General features: G+C 40.9%; 2 protein-coding genes across 3 annotated transcripts; both read left to right on the plus strand.

Moving 5' to 3' along the window:
* The first annotated feature begins 3297 nt into the window (after positions 1-3297).
* Positions 3298-5137, plus strand: LOC145860025 (zymogen granule membrane protein 16-like). 2 transcript variants are annotated; one of them, XM_082959933.1, is made up of 5 exons: positions 3298-3410; positions 3720-3741; positions 3886-3938; positions 4214-4373; positions 4682-5137. In XM_082959933.1, the coding sequence occupies exons 3-5, from the start codon at positions 3887-3889 to the stop codon at positions 5046-5048; spliced, it is 579 nt and encodes a 192-aa protein (XP_082816059.1). In that variant the 5' UTR covers positions 3298-3410; positions 3720-3741; position 3886; the 3' UTR covers positions 5049-5137. The 2 variants fall into 2 exon arrangements, with proteins under 2 accessions (XP_082816059.1, XP_082816060.1); XM_082959934.1 differs by having other exon boundaries at positions 3313-3414.
* Positions 5138-14475: 9338 nt separating this feature from the next.
* On the plus strand, positions 14476-16190 carry LOC145863960 (angiopoietin-1-like). The gene is made up of 4 exons (XM_082968588.1): positions 14476-14692; positions 14928-15049; positions 15151-15392; positions 16030-16190. Exons 1-4 carry the CDS (start codon positions 14528-14530, stop codon positions 16188-16190), a joined length of 690 nt encoding a protein of 229 aa, XP_082824714.1. The 5' UTR covers positions 14476-14527.
* Positions 16191-17169: the final 979 nt, after the last annotated feature.

Genomic DNA, 17169 nt, shown 5'->3' on the forward strand with positions numbered 1-17169 from the left:
GACCAGATCCTCTTGTCTTTTTCAGCGTGTTGATGTTTGAAGGGAAGGAGTACCTCTTGGTGTAATAAAACAACTGAAGATTGGGAGACTGATTTTGAGTGATTTTCGTACACATTCATACAATTTTGGTACATTCTTTTAATTGTTCGGTTGTTAGATTGTATATTTTTTTAATCCCTATTTCAGATCATTCATTTGTTACAATTCAAAAGAACACAATGAGTATTTTTCAAATCAAATCAAATTTTATTTGTCACATACACATGGTTAGCAGATGTTAATGCGAGTGTAGCGAAATGCTTGTGCTTCTAGTTCCGACAATGCAGTAATATCCTACGAGTAATCTATCCTAACAATTTCACAACAATTACCTTATACACACACAAGTGTAAAGGAATGAATAAGAATATGTACATTAAAAAAATATATGAATGAGTGATGGTATAGAACGGCATAGGCAAGATGCAGTTGATGGTATAGAGTACAGTATATACATATGAGATGAGTAATGTAGGGTATGTAAACATATAAAAGTGGCATTGTTTAAAGTGACTAGTGATACATTACATCAAGATGGCAAGATGCAGTAGATGGTATAGAGTACAGTATATACATATGAGATGAGTAATGAAGGGTATGTAAATGTTATATGAAGTGGCATTGTTTGAAGTGGGTAGTGATACATTTATTAGATCCATTTTCCATTATCAAAGTGGCTGGAGTTGAGTCAGTATGTTGGCAGCAGCCACTCAATGTTAGTGATGGCTGTTTAACAGTCTGATGGCCTTGAGATAGAAGCTGTTTTTCAGTCTCTCGGTCCCTGCTTTCCTGCACCTGTACTGACCTCGCCTTCTGGATGATAGCGGGGTGAACAGGCAGTGGCTTGGGTGGTTGTTGTCCTTGATGATCTTTTTGGCCTTCCTGTGACATCGGGTGGTGTATGTGTCCTGGAGGGCAGGTAGTTTGCCCCCGGTGATGCGTTGTGCAGACCTCACTACCCTCTGGAGAGCCTTACGGTTTTGGGCGGAGCAGTTGCCGTACCAGGCGGTGATACAGCCAGACAGGATGCTCTCGATTGTGCATCTGTAAAGGTTTGTGAGTGTTTTTGGTGACAAGCCAAATTTCTTTAGCCTCCTGAGGTTGAAGAGGCGCTGCTGCGCCTTCTTCACCACGCTGTCTGTGTGGTTGGACCATTTAAGTTTGTCCATGATGTGTATGCTGAGGAACTTAAAACTTTCTACCCTCTCCACTACTGTCCCATCGATGTGGATAGGGGGGTGCTCCTTCTGCTGTTTCCTGAAGTCCACGATCATCTCCTTTGTTTTGTTGACATTGAGTGTGAGGTTATTTTCCTGACACCACACTCCGAGGGCCCTCACCTCCTCCCTGTAGGCCGTCTCGTCGTTGTTGGTAATCAAGCCTACCACTGTAGTGTTGTCTGCAAACTTGATGATTGAGTTGGAGGCGTGCATGGCCACGCAGTCATGGGTGAAGAGGGAGGACAGGAGAGGGCTGAGAATGCACCCTTGTGGACCCCAGTGTTGAGGATCAGCGGGGTGGAGATGTTGTTACCTACCCTCACCACCTGATGGCGGCCCATCAGGAAGTCCAGGAGCCAGTTGCACAGGGCGGGGTCGAGACCCAGGGTCTCGAGCTTGATGACGAGTTTGGAGGGTACTATGGTGTTAAATGCTGAGCTGTAGTCGATGAACAGCATTCTCACATAGGTATTCCTCTTGTCCAGATGGGTTAGGGCAGTGTGCAGTGTGATTGCGATTGCGTCGTCTGTGGACCTATTGGGGCGGTAAGCAAATTGGAGTGGGTCTAGGGTGTCAGGGAGGGTGGAAGTGATATGGTCCTTGACTCGTCTCTCAAAGCACTTCATTATGACGGAAGTTTAGCTCAGTTACCTTAGCTTTCTTGGGAACAGGAACAATGGTGGCCCTCTTGAAGCATGTGGGGACAGCAGACTGGGATAAAGATTGATTGAATATGTCCGTAAACACACCAGCCAGCTGGTCTGCGCATGCTCTGAGGACGTAGCTGGGGATGCAGTCTGGGCCTGCAGCCCTGTGAGGGTTGACACGTTTAAATGTTTTGCTCACATCGGCTGCAGTGAAGGAGAGCCCGCAGGTTTTGGTAGCGGGCCATGTCAGTGGCACTGTATTGTCCTCAAAGTGAGCAAAGAAGTTGTTTAGGCTGTCTGGGAGCAAGACATCCTAGTCCGCGACGGGGCTGGTTTTCCTTTTATAGTCCGTGATTGACTGTAGACCCTGCCACATACCGCTCGTGTCTGAGCCGTTGAATTGCGACTCTACTTTGTCTCTATACTGACGCTTAGCTTGTTTGATTGCCTTGCGGAGGGAATAGCTACACTGTTTGTATTTGGTCATGTTTCCGGTCACCTTGCCCTGATTAAAAGCAGTGGTTCGCGCTTTCAGTTTTGCGCGAATGCTGCCATCAATCCACAGTTTCTGGTTTGGGAATGTTTTAATAGACGCTGTGGGTACGACATCACCGATGCACTTGCTAATAAACCCGCTCACCGACTCAGCGTATTCGTCAATGTTGTTGTTCGCCACAATGCGGAACATATCCCAGTCCACGTGATCGAAGCAATCTTGAAGCGTGGAATCCGATTGGTCGGACAAGTGTTGAACAGACCTGAGCGTGGGAGCTTCCTGTTTTAGTTTCTGTCTATAGGCTGGAAGCAACAAAATTGAGTCGTGGTCAGCTTTTCCGAAAGGAGGGCGGGGGAGGGCCTTATATGCGTCGCGGAAGTTAGAATAGCAATGATCTAGGGTTTTGCCAGCCCTGGTAGCGCAATCGACATGCTGATAGAATTTAGGGAGCCTTGTTTTCAGATTAGCCTTGTTAAAATCCCCATCTACAATAAATGCAGCCTATGTGGATTCCAGTTTACATAGTGTCAAATGAAGTTCATTCAGGGCCATCGATGTGTCTGCTTGGGGGGGATATATGCGGCTGTGATTATAATCGAAGAGAATTCTCTAGGTAGATAATGCGGTCGGCATTTGATTGTGAGGAATTCTAAGTCGGGTGAAGAGAAGGACTTGAGTTCCTGTATGTTGTTATGATCACACCACGTCTCGTTAATCATAAGTCATACACCCCCGCCCTTTTTCTTAACAGAAATATGCTTGTTTCCTTATAGTATTTCCTTGATACTCCCTCCCAAAGTAGCCTAGACCAATTAGAAAACAATGTCTGACTTCTCTATAGTGACTGACTAAAGGTGTTCTTTGTCATGCTCCTTCCATCTAGAGCTGATGGAATGTTCAGCAGGTATAAATGCAGTTCTTAGAGGAAGCAGTAGACTAGAAGGACCTTGCAGAGACAGAGAGATAAGAAGCTTTCACAGGTTTTCACACACATCTCAAGATAGCACTGTGGGTAACTACATAACTAATTAAATTGAAAACTTGTATTCAATGTATGATACTAGTGTGGGAAATGTTATGAAGTTAATACTCATTATCTCTTGGTACTTGGGCACAAACATGTTGGCCCTTTTGCCTCTAAATTTAAATTCAATGATCTGACATTATTTTTAATAATTAGCTTAGCACTACAAGAGTGATTGTAGTAAACAAGAGTAGGTTCAACTTTTTAGATCTGTTTTATAACATTTCACATTCAAGAATGGTTTGTTGTTTGTTACGTCACAATTCAAAAGGTTATTTTCTTTTCCCTCCTAGAAAACACTGGTTGACCTGACAGGTAAAAGGACTTAGTTGTTTTGACAAACTACTATGAAAAACATTATTAACTACATTTTTTCAAGTTTTACCATTTAAAGTGAAATGGAGTGAGTGAAACTGACTGAAATTAAAGGTCTTAAGTATTGATGCCTCCCTTTTGCAGAATGTTCTCAATCCTGGTTGTCACAGTGTTCTTGGCTAGCTGCTTGGCAATGCGTGAGTAATAAAAATACAATTCTGAATGATAATGATAAAATAATAGCTTTTGTGCTTTCACCAACTTGTTTTTTCAGTTCGACTTAGGAGTTCTTCTTTGAGACAAAAGCTGATGGATTAAATCATTGCAGAATGTACTTTAGTTAATTCATCTGCACTTTATTCATAATGTGTAGATCTTTCAGAAATGTGTTGGTAAAATTAAAACGATGTATATAGAAATATGTATTATTAATATAGCAAATATAGTAAACATATTGCCCATGTTATTTTAGCCATCAAAGACCCGTACTCGTATTCCTCTGCGGTGGGTCAGGGAGGTGGGACCCCATTTGCTTCCTACGGTGAGGGACGCATCACAGCAGTCAGAGTGTGGGAGATCAACAACAACTACTACTACAACTACAACTACAACAGCAACGCCTACATCAGCGGGTGAGCAGAAACTGACACATGAACAGACAACACTGACTCAGTCCAACTACACTACCCAACACACACCACTGACTCAGTCCAACTACACTACCCAACAGAAACTCTTTCTTTCTTTCTTTCTTTCTGTATTTATTTATTTGTTGTGTTTATTACATATTCAGTACATGACCAAACAATAGTGTTATCGTATCTAACCCAGAGTACAATGTAAAATGTCATTCCTTGATATTCTCTGACGCTACATGCTCTCTCGGTCTGAATGTGCCTTATCAAAACACAACCAACGTGAAAAGCTTCCTCTGTTTTAGGTTCCAGCTGAGATACGGCTCCACCTGGTCCCCTGTGTTTGGTCGTGAAGGGGGTGAAAAGCAGGAGATGGAGCTGTTTAATGATGAGTCCATCGTCGAGGTGTCTGGGAAGTACAACCCAGCAGACTACATCTGCAAGCTGGTGTTAACCACCAACATGGGGCGCACTCTGTCAGCCGGCCTGCCCAACCAAGTCTCCTTCAACTTCTACCCAGCCAACATGGGCAATGAGCTGAGGCTGCTCAGTGGTCGCTTCAACGGTGCCGGGATCACCTCCATTGGAGCCCACTGGGGATTGGTGTACATGGAAGGGGCTGGAAACAGTACTCTGGAAACAGCACTGGAAACAGTAACTCCTACTTCTTGAAAAAAAAGTATGTCTTGCTCTTTGGGATGGTATCCCGGATACAGATTAAGCCTAGTCCTGGACTAGTTACTTTCAATGGAGATTCTCCATTCAACATGCTTTTTAGTCCAGGAGTAACTTAATCTGGGTCCAGAAAACTGACCCTATATGTTTGGACGGATGATTGACATAGACGCTCACAGAACTGTTTTTCATATCACTATCTGATGGGTGCTTCATGAGAATTTAAACTGAATGAATTTAAATGTTTTGAATACTTTGGAAGTATTTTTGAGGTGATTCCTCACTTGAAGCAGTACAAAAATACTTCTAAACATTCAAATTCAATCAGTTCAAATTCTCATGAAGCGCCCATCAGATAGGGATATTAAAACAGTCCTGTCAGCGTGGGTCACAGACCACATGCGTTTTTACACATCATTTGAGGTTATCACAATTTATCACAACAAATTAAAGAATCATATGGGAATTAAAGGATTAATTATATCTTTGATTAATTGAACAATCAATTATTATGGGGAGATAATTGCGTCTCAGGGTGCTTCACCTTCACTATTTTATACACGCTGTATTAGTTATTTGTTGTTCCTTTTCTGCTACATCTGCTTATGGACATTTTAATAAAAAGCATTAACCCTTAACAGTGAAAAGAAGGTTTTTACATCAAACAGTTTGCAATGATTTCTCTCCTCATATGAATACAATGCATATTCCCCTTAATTACACCTGAAGCCTATGTGGTTTATGAACGCCTTATGAACCTGTCTTCGATAAAAATCAATCAGGCTACTGTGAGGTCTACCTGTGTCGATTCTAAGCTTCCTGGAGCAACCGGAAGTTGTTAAATACACCCTAAAGGTGTTTTGATATAACTAACATACAGATTGTGAAAATCACTCAATTCAACCCTGTGTAAATCCGTAAATTCTTGACGTAAAGACTTAAAGCTCAGGATTCTGTGAAAGCCTACCCCAATGACAAAATGTGTCGATTCTAACCTTCCTGTGCCAACCGGAAGTGCCTTAAATTGGGGTCAGAGTAGCTTTTTTGAAGGGTTAAAAAAGTCACATCTTTCAAAATCTTCATATGTGTGACTAGGCAACCCTCATGAATTGTAAATTAGTCATTTATCCCATCAGATGACAAAGAAAAGCTCTCCCCCCCCCCCCCCCCCCCCCACACACACACACACACACACACACACGGACACACACACACACACGGACACACACACACACACACACACACACACACACACACACACACAGAGCAAGGATGGAGTGACAGTGTGCGGTGCTTAAAGACACAAAGAGCCTGCAATGGCATTAGCATTATCTCTAGGCTGTGCCGAGTTCAACGAGATGCCCCACTTGACCGTAGCTTGCTCGGTCTGAGCGCATCGACCTTAAATAAAAGTAGGCCCAAAATGAAGCCTGTCCCTAAATTTCAAGTGTTTTTGGGTGACAGCGAGAGAACAGTTCGGGTTACAAGCACAATTCCACCTCTGGAACGTTCCTGAGGTCCTCCCGATCTGTGCAAGCCTAACGGTGACCGTGTGGCATTAACCCTTAACAGTGATAAGAAGGTGTTTACATCAAACAGTTTGCAATGACTTCTCTCCTCATAGGAATACATTGCCTATTCCCCTTAATTCAACCTGAAGCCTATGTGGGTTATGAATGCTTTATGAACCTGTCTTCGATAACAATCCATCAGGCTACTGTGAGGTCTACCTGTGTCGATTCTAAGCTTCCTAGAGCAACCGGAACTTGTTAAAAACACCCTAGAGGTGTTTATATATATCCAGCCTGCAGATTGTGAAAATCACTCAATTCAACCCTGTGTAAATCCGTCAATTCTTGATGTAAGGACTTAAAACTCAGGATTCTGTGAAAGCCTACCCAAATGACAACGTGTGTCCATTCTAAGCTTTCTACAACAACCGGAAGTTGTTAAAAACACCCTAAAGTTGTATTGATTTAACCAACCAACTGATTGTGAAAATCACTGAATTCAACCCAAGTGTAAATCAGTCAATTCTTGACGTAAAGACTTAAAACTCAGGATTCTGTGAAAGCCTACCCCATTGACAACATGTGTCGATTCTAAGCTTCCTGTGCCAACCGGAAGTGCCTTAAATTGGTGTCAGAGTAGCTGTTTTGAAGGGTTAAAAAAGTCACATCTTTCCAAAACTTCATATGTGTGACTAGGCAACCCTCATGAACTGTAAATCAGTCATTTATCCCATCAGCCTGGCCCTAAATTTCAAGTGCTTTTGGGTGACAGCGACGGAACCGTTAGCGTTAGAAGCACAATTCAACCTCAGGAATGTTCCTGAGGTCCTCCCGATTTGCGCAAGGCTAACCTATTCCCCTTAATTCAACCTGAAGCCTATGTGTTTTATGAATGCCTTATGAACCTGTCTTCGATGACATACCATCAGGCCACTATGAGGTCTACCTGTGTCAATTCTAAGCTTCCTGGAGCAACCTGAAGTGGTTAAAAACACCCTAAAGATGTTTTTCTATAACCAGCCTGCAGATTGTGAAAATCACTGCATTCAACCATATGTAGATCAGTCAATTCTTAACGTAAAGACTTTAAACTCAGGAATGCTATAGTGTGGCACTGAGGTAATGTGTTTTTCTCTTTGATTAAATGAACGCTATAGTGTGGTACTGAGATAATGTGTTTTCCTCTTTGATTCAATGAATGCTATAGTGTGGTACTGAGATAATGTGTTTTCCTCTTTGATTCAATGAATGCTATAGTGTGGTACTGAGGTAATGTGTTTTCCTCTTGATTAAATAAATTAACGCTATAGTGTGGCACTGAGGTAATGTGTTTTCTTCTTGATTAAATGAACGCTATAGTGTGGCACTGAGGTAATGTGTTTTCTTCTTTGATTAAATTAACGCTATAGTGTGGTACTGAGGTAATGTGTTTTCCTCTTTGATTAAATGAATGCTATAGTGTGGTACTGAGGTAATGTGTTTTCCTCTTTGATTAAATGAATGCTATAGTGTGGAACTGAGGTAATGTGTTTTTCTCTTTGATTCAATGAATGCTATAGTGTGGTACTGAGGTAATGTGTTTTCCTCTTGATTAAATAAATGAACGCTATAGTGTGGCACTGAGGTAATGAGTTTTCCTCTTGATTAAATGAACGCTATAGTGTGGCACTGAGGTAATGTGTTTTCCTCTTTGATTGATTAAATGAATGCTATAGTGTGGTACTGAGGTAATGTGTTTTTCCTCTTTGATTGATTAAATGAATGCTATAGTGTGGTACTGAGGTAATGTGTTTTCCTCTTTGATTGAGTAACTGAACGCTATAGTGTGGAACTGAGGTAATGTGTTTTCCTCTTTGATTAAATGAATGCTATAGTGTGGTACTGAGGTAATGTGTTTTTCTCTTTGATTGATTAAATGAATGCTATAGTGTGGTACTGAGGTAATGTGTTTTCCTCTTTGATTGATTAAATGAATGCTATAGTGTGGTACTGAGGTAATGTGTTTTCCTCTTTGATTGAGTAACTGAACGCTATAGTGTGGAACTGAGGTAATGTGTTTTCCTCTTTGATTAAAGGAATGCTATAGTGTGGTACTGAGGTAATGTGTTTTTCTCTTTGATTAAATGAACGCTATAGTGTGGTACTGAGGTAATGTGTTTTCCTCTTGATTAAATAAATGAACGCTATAGTGTGGCACTGAGGTAATGTGTTTTTCTCTTTGATTAAATGAACGCTATAGTGTGGTACTGAGGTAATGTGTTTTCCTCTTGATTAAATGAACGCTATAGTGTGGCACTGAGGTAATGTGTTTTCCTCTTTGATTGATTAAATTAACGCTATAGTGTGGTACTGAGGTTATATATTTTCCTCATGTGAGAGTTTCTAACATAGGTTAAACTGAACATTTGTTTGCGTTTGGCACCAATTTGTTCCACAATGGTTTGGAAGAATGTTTATGATATATGAACATAACATAACATAAATGCTAATGAATAAGATGGCAAGTGTTGTAGATAGCCGTCGTTTAATTGTTTAGTCAAAAGCCATAAACATTGACATATGATAGCTCATGGCCACATGCTAAAGGACCTCTATGTAAACTCCAGATTTCCCATAATATGTTCCAAGATAATACAATCTTAGAGGGGTTGATTGTGTGAAAGTATTCTGTATGCTGCATACATTGCCAACCAACAAAATGACACATAAAGACTTTCCTCAAAATTCATTCTGGTTATCGTGTGTCGATTACAACTACTCAGGGCTGGATTACCTAATGGGCACGCAGGGCAAGTGCCCTGGGGCCCCCGACCCACTAGAGGCAATGGCAAAGTCTGTAGAATTGCAGGAAATTCAATTTAAAACGGCAACATTTTCTCTCAGCTTCATGGCAAAATGTGAAGACTAGCATGAGATGAGCTAGAAAACATGACATCTTTCTCTCCACCCCAGGGAAAAATGTGTAGAATAGAATTATAAAACTGCACATTTTACTCTCTGCCCCATGGCAAAATGTGTTGAAATGCAGGACGTTAGTTGTTTTCCCAAAATTAATAATAAAAAATGAAATACACTACCAATCAAAAGTTGACACACCTACTCATTCCAGGTTTTTGTTATTTTTATTATTTTCTACATTGTAGAATAATAGTGAAGACACAAAAACTATGAAATAACACATATGGAGTCATGTAGTAATCAAAAAGGTGTTCTTTTATATTTGAAATTCTTCAAAGTAGTCACCCTTTGACTTGATAACAGCTTTGCACACTCTTGGTGTCACGTTCGTCGTAGTGAATGGACCAAGGCGCAGCAGGTCGAGTGCTCATCTTAACTTTATTTGTGAACACTTAATAAACAAAACAAGAAACGAACAAACTAACAGTCTTGCAGGCTAAATACAGCAGTGCAAAGAACAACCTCCGACAATTCCCAAAACAAACATACTCCTAATTATAGGACCTTCATTCAGAGGCAACGATACACAGCTGCCTCCAATTGAAGGCCCCAATCCCAAATACCTAAACATAGAAATAAACACCCTAGACTCGACATAGAAATATACAATATAGAACTAAACCAAAACCCCGGAATACATAAATCAAACGCCCCTCTACATAAACACACACTCAAAACCATATAAAACAAATACCCCCTGCCACGTCCTGACCAAACTATAATAACAAATAACCCCTTTACTGGTCAGGACGTGACACTTGGCATTCTCTCAACCAGCTTCATGAAGTAGTCACATGGAATGCATTTCAATTAACAGGTGTGCCTTGTTAAAAGTACATTTGTGGAATTTCTTTCCTTAATGCATTTGAGCCAATCAGTTGTGTTGTGACAAGGTATGGTTGGTATACAGAAGATTGGGGCGGCAGGTAGCCTAGTGGTTAGAGCATTGGGCCATTAACCGAAAGGTTGCTACGGTAGATTGAATCCCCGAGCTGACAAGGTAAAAATCTGTCATTCTGCCCCTGAGCAAGGCAGTTAACCCACTGTTCCTAGGCTGTTTTTGTAAATAAGAATTGGTTCTTAACTGACTTGCCTTGTTAAATAAAGGTAAAAATTGTTGTGCCCTATTGGTAAAATACCAAGTCCATATTATGGCAAGAACAGCTCAAATAAGCAAAGAGAAATGGCAGTCCATCATTACTTTAAGACATGAAGGTCAGTCATTCCGGAAAATGTCAAGAACTTTGAATGTTTCTTCAAGTGCAGTCGCAAAAACCATCAAGCGCTATGATGAAACTGGCTCTCATGAGGACCGCCACAGGATAGGAAGACCCAGAGTTACCTCTGCTGCAGAGGATAAGTTCATTAGAGTTAACTGCACCTCAGAAATTGCAGCCCAAATGAATGCTTCACAGAGTTCAAGTAACAGACACATCTCACCATCAACTGTTCAGAGGAGAATGCGTGAATCAGACCTTCATGGTTGAATTGCTGCAAAGAAACCACTACTAAAGGACACCAATAAGAAGAAGAGACTTGCTTGGGCCAAGAAACAAGAGCAATGGACATCAGACCGGTGGAAATCTGTCCTTTGGTCTGATGAGTACAAATTTTATATTTTTGTTTCCAACCACTGTGTTTTTGTGAGAATCAGAGTAGGTGAACAGATGATCTCAGCATTTGTGGTTCCCACTGTGAAAAAGGGAGGAGGAGGAGGAGGAGTGATGGTGTGGGGGTGCTTTGCTGGTGACACTGTCTGTGATTTATTTAGAATTCAAAGCATTCTTAACCAGCATGGCTACCACAGCATTCTGCAGCGATATGCCATCCCATCTGGTTTGCGCTTAGTGGGACTATCATTTGTTTTTCAACAGGACAATGACCAAAAACACATCTCCAGGCTGTGTAAGGACTATTTGACGAAGACGAAGAGTGATGGAGTGCTGCATCAGATAACCTGGCCTCCAGAATCACCCGACCTCAACCCAATTGAGAATGCCAAGAGTGCAAAGCTATCATCAAGGCAAAGGGTGGTTACTTTGAAGAATCTCAAATCTCAAATATATTTTGATTTGTTTAACACGTTTTTGGTTACTGCAAGATTCCATATGTGTTGTTTCATAGTTTTGATGTCTTCACTATTATTCTACAATGTAAAAAATAGTAAAAATAAAGAAATACCCTTGAATGAGTAGGTGTGTCCAAACTTTTGACTGGTACTGTATATTTGGTAGGTGCCCCGGGGCCCATAATGTGGTAATCCGGCCCTGCAACTATTCCTCTGGGTTTCTTATGTCTAATGTAGTGTGTGATTATTTGAGGACTCTGGACATTGTAATAAGGAGACTGCCAGTTGACACGTTTTATCCTGCTCAACATGTGTACAGTGCACTAGACCTTCTCTTCCTTTCCTCTGCATTGACATTGGCATCTTAATGCACTCTGATCTTACAGATTAATTAACTCCTGAATGATTCCATTAGCCGACTATTCAATTGTCTTCGTGGGAAGCTGCTCAGACCACATAGCAGCAGAGATAAACAGTCTGACACTGCACTTTCAGTAAGTGTCATAGAGACCAGGCCTTTCCTCTGTGCAGAGGGAATCTTTCAGTAAGTGTCATAGAGGCCATGCCTTTCCTCTGTCTGTGCAGAGGGAATCTTTCTGTACGTGTCATAGAGACCAGGCCTTTCTTCTGTCTGTGCAGAGGAAATCTAGCCACAAAGTAGACATTCTCAAGTTGAAAATCATACTTAGGGTGATCTGTTATGTTAAATCAGGGATAAAGTGAGACATGAAATTCTAACTTTGCAATGTAAATATTTCATATACCATTATTGTGACTACCTAACTGTAATTTCCAAACTGTACATTTTTGAAAATACATAGTTTAAAAAGCTGTCCAAGGCTAAACTGATTCACATGAACTGAAAAGGCCATGGCTTAAAAGCCGGGGTAACAGGAAAACTCTAAACTTCAATGAATCACCGAATGACCCTGAGCTATCACAAAAAAAACAATATATTTTTAAAGCACATTTCTGGGAAAGACCTCTCCTCATTGTAATCATCATCAGGATAGGGAACTTCAGATGGATAATGTCATTAGCAGCTGAGCCCTGTCCACATGATGTATCTGTGGCAGAAAACATACAGATGCAGTCCCATGACTGATCTCTCCTGGTTGACTAAAAGGAAATGACTCAACTCAACAACCCTGAAAGATCCCTCCCTAAGTAGCTGACCAGGGGCCAAGGAAATCCTTAGACAGGACCATATCAATGCAGTCAATCCAAAATTGCTGAAGGGAATTAATACATATCCAATATTTTTCTTCCCTGGATATAATTTGGTTATTTATGGTTGGTTTCTTGGAAGTTGTGGGAACGTATGTTTTTGGTTACACATTGGTTGTGGGAACGAAGCCATACGTTTCCTGACCGGTAAAACAACATTTTCAAACGTTCTGAGAACAGAAGATTTTGTCTCCATTCTGGGAACTTTTATTTTGAAGTTGCAGAGAGGTTCTGGAAACAGATATTATAGGTTATTTTGAGTTTTTTTAATAACTTCCTTAAAACATTCACCATGTTTCAGTAAGACTTTTAATAACACTACTAGCTTATTTTGGGTTTACTTTTTTGAACTGCAAGCACAGATAGACCAGTTGGTTGTTTAGCAACAAAACCAATGCGTGCACAAATATGGGGTAAAACAGACAGGGTTGGCTTAGATTGTTGACAACATGTCAACTATATTTTGTCTTCAAATGTTTATTGAAAACATAAATACATTTTCACAATGAGCACAAATACATTGTTACAGTTGTTGGTTAACTAGCTATCGAATTTTAGCCATATAAGCATTGACATGAAATCAGTCAAAACACGACATGGTTTCAAGAACAAGATAAAACTAGCTAAAAATAGCCACCTACGATTGCCCACATGGCAGATTGTTTGTCATTGTTGCTTGCTATCTGATGGTTCAGAATCATAACAAAGTATCAAGAGTCAGGCGCAGGACATCGAGAATGAGTAATAAAGGTCTTTACTCAACAAAACAACAAAATATTCCACATAGGAATGCAAACTCAGCTCACAAACATACGCGACAGCTTAACACGGAACAAACACTCACAAAACCAATGGGGAAACCAGAGGGTTAAATAGGGAACACTAATTAAGAAATGGAAAACAGGTGTGTACAATGAAGACAAAACAAATGGAAAAAGAAAACGTGGATCGGTGGCAACTAGAAAACCGGTGACGACGACCGCTGAACGCCGCCCGAACAAGGAGAGGGACCAACTTTGGCGGAAGTCGTGACACAAAGCACATTTTCATGACGTTGTCAGACAACTTATCTATCAGACACTAATCCTATAAATGTGTTTGCATTAATCATCCAACACATTTCTTTTTTATTGTGACATGGCATCATCTTCTGTCGTCTATCCATGGAATTAGTTCACTGTGCCACCAGTATGGAGCTTGCGTGTCATGTTCTTTTACGCAGTCACAGTTGTTCATTTTGTCTATTCAAACAGACCCCATTTTAAAAGGAAACAAACACTCATTAAGATCAAACACTTAACAAGACAGAGGATAGAGTTTTGGTGATGCTGAGAATGGAACGATTTTTTGGAACGTTTTCTTAACGTTCTGAGAACGGGATGTATGTTTTTAAATAACATTTTTATAACATTCTCTGAACATTACAAAAGTTTTCTTGTGTTTTTTATGGAAAGTTTTCTTAACGTTCTTGGAACAATTTGAGAACATTACTTTAAATAGAACCAAGAGGAAACCTGTAGGAAACGTTATGCTGAAGTACTGAAATTCCCACAGAAGGAAGTTGTTTCTTAACGTTCTCTGAACTATGTGAGAACATGTTCAATGTTAAGCCAGTTGGAGAACATTCCTAGAAATTAAATGTGAGTGTGCAGAACACCCTGAGTCTGGCGAGAGAGGTAAATCCCTAAACATCCCTTCATACCTCTGTGTTTATGTGTCAGATTGAGAGATATGTGAAGGACAGTCTGAATGTGGAGATGGCTCAGCTACAGCAGAGTGCTGTCCACAACCACACAGCTGCCATCTTGGATCTAGGCACCAACCTCCTGACCCAGACTGCCCAGCACACACGGAAACTGACAGACGTAGAGATCCAGGTGCAGTATGAATCATATACAAATATCCCTCTCCAAAGAACATTCAAGTGCATGTTATGATATCAGTAACACTTACTATTTAATCATGTAGCCTACTCAGCAATTATCCTCATTTGATTGGATGAATAGGCCTATGAAGTACATTAAAATACATGGTGCCACTTTTAGCCTATATAGATGTCTATACACTTGACTGGGTGAATATGAATGATAGTAACAGCTTCCTGATGGACAGGTGTTGAATCAGACCTCCAGGCTGGAGATTCAGCTCCTGGAGAACTCTCTGTCCACCAACAAACTGGAGACCAAGCTCCTCCACCATTCTACAGAGATCAGCAAGCTACACGACAAGAACAGGTCAAATCAACATGAATGATTTTCTTCCCATGAACAATTCTGTCTTGATTTATTGGCTGACTGACTGATCAACTGATTTTCAAATCACTTGTATTGATCAGGCTCTTGGAGCAGAAGATGCAGGAGCTGGAGTCTGGGCACCATGAGGAGCTGGTCACCTTACAGGAGGAGAGGTCCAGCCTGCAGCAGATGGTAGCCAGACAGAACAGTGTGATCACAGAGCTACAGACCCATCTGGACCAGGCCACTGGCAACAACAGTATCCTGCTTAGCCAACAACAGCAGCTCACTGACACCGTCAACAGTCTGCTGAAGCTCTGCTCTATGGACAGAGGGTCTGGAGGTACTGGATGGATACTGGGGCCAATGTTTCCTGTTACAGAAAGTATAAATAAAATACTCTGGGGTATGAATATCATAGCATAGATAGTAATTATTTGCAGGAAGAAGGAGTTGAATTTAAAAACTCTAGGTAGGGTTAAATACAACAGAGGTACTGGAGGATATATTGTGCCAAATGTTCACAGGTTTAGACAAGATATTCTCTGGGCACAGATAAAGCCTATAACTGGACTAAGAAGGCTGGACTAACCCAGTGAGCACCGGCTGATGTCCATGGGCGTTGAGAATAGGTTGAAACTTGGTCCGGACCAGCCTTAATTTCAATGTCCACATGTTCTAAGTTCATAAGAAGATGCATTCCAGAACATAAGAACCTGTTCTAATAGGAGCTGACCCAGTCTGGGCTGTTAATTACATAAGAACCTATTCTAATAGGACCTGACCCAGTCTGGGCTGTTGATTACATAAGAACCTGTTCTAATAGGAACTAACCCAGTCTGGGCTGTTGATTACATAAGAACCTGTTCTAATAGGAATTGACCCATTCTGGGCTGTTGATTACAAAGGATTTTGGATGCATTCAAATTGGAGCCTAGCTGATAATGTGTTTGCTCTTATTTAATTATCTATTTAAACAGTGGTCCCAAACAGCAACCTTGCCTTTAAGCAGAGCGATTCATCTCATGAGGAGAGAAAGTATCGGGACTGCTCTGAAATCTTTCAAGCTGGCTTCAACAACAGTGGAGTATATACTATTCACATCAACACACAGGAGACCAAAAAGGTACGGAAAACTTGATATTATCTTCAATAAATATTAGAGGGGGAAAAGAGATGTAAATTCTATTAGCAGAATGTGTAATATAGAGGCATATATTAGATGATATACGCAGGCCTGGCTTTACCTCTGCATGGAAACAGCAAAAACAGACATGAAAAAATAAAAGGCTGCACTTTTTTTGACTGTAACCTACTTTAGTTAACTTGCAAGTGAAGTGGCAGCAATTAATATACGGTACTCTAAAGCAGCTTGCCAAAAGATTCAACAACAATATCCCAGGAACATGTCAGGTATTGGCTGGCTGGCTGGCTGGGTGATATGCTGGAGCTGGAAATACTCTTGGCTGGCCTCTTCAGCACAGCTACACAGCAGATGTCCTCCTCCTCAGTAGTGTCCTGCCAAGCCGCAGATGGCTGACTGGCAACAGTGTGTTGCTGTCCATTATCAGCTGTGCTACTTAATGTGACACAGAGTCACTGTACAGGAGCCAAACACCTGGTCACCATAGCAGCCAAGCCACATTAATGATCAGCCTGACACTTTGATGGGTCAGATATATGACCACACAGAGGACCACAGATAAATAGAGACGTTATAATTGATGAACACCAGTGTTCAGGTCAAGTTCAATTGTGATATGTAGTAATTTATTTCATGATCTGTGTCATTCATAGTCGTGTAATAGATGAATTAATTGAACAATGTTTGTTAAATACGTTAAGATCATAGAAAATGTGGTTTCCGTGCTGTGAGGCCTGATATGTTGAACTAATCAACCCTCTCAAAGTGACTGTTGTACTGTATCTATGATGGTCTAACATAGACACAGTATTCAACATAGACACAGTATTCAACATAGACATAGTATACAAGACCACTGACTAAGAATAGGGCCTCTCTCTTCCGTGAATTATCCATCACCTGGTTCTTGGCAAGACCTCAAAGATGTCTGACTCATAAACCACAGTTGGAGCTGCTGCTGCTTGACATGCAGTAC

This window comes from Salmo salar, chromosome 02 (genome assembly GCF_965601325.2).
Source record: "Salmo salar chromosome 02, fSalSal1, whole genome shotgun sequence".
NCBI classification, from domain to species: Eukaryota; Metazoa; Chordata; class Actinopteri; order Salmoniformes; family Salmonidae; genus Salmo; species Salmo salar.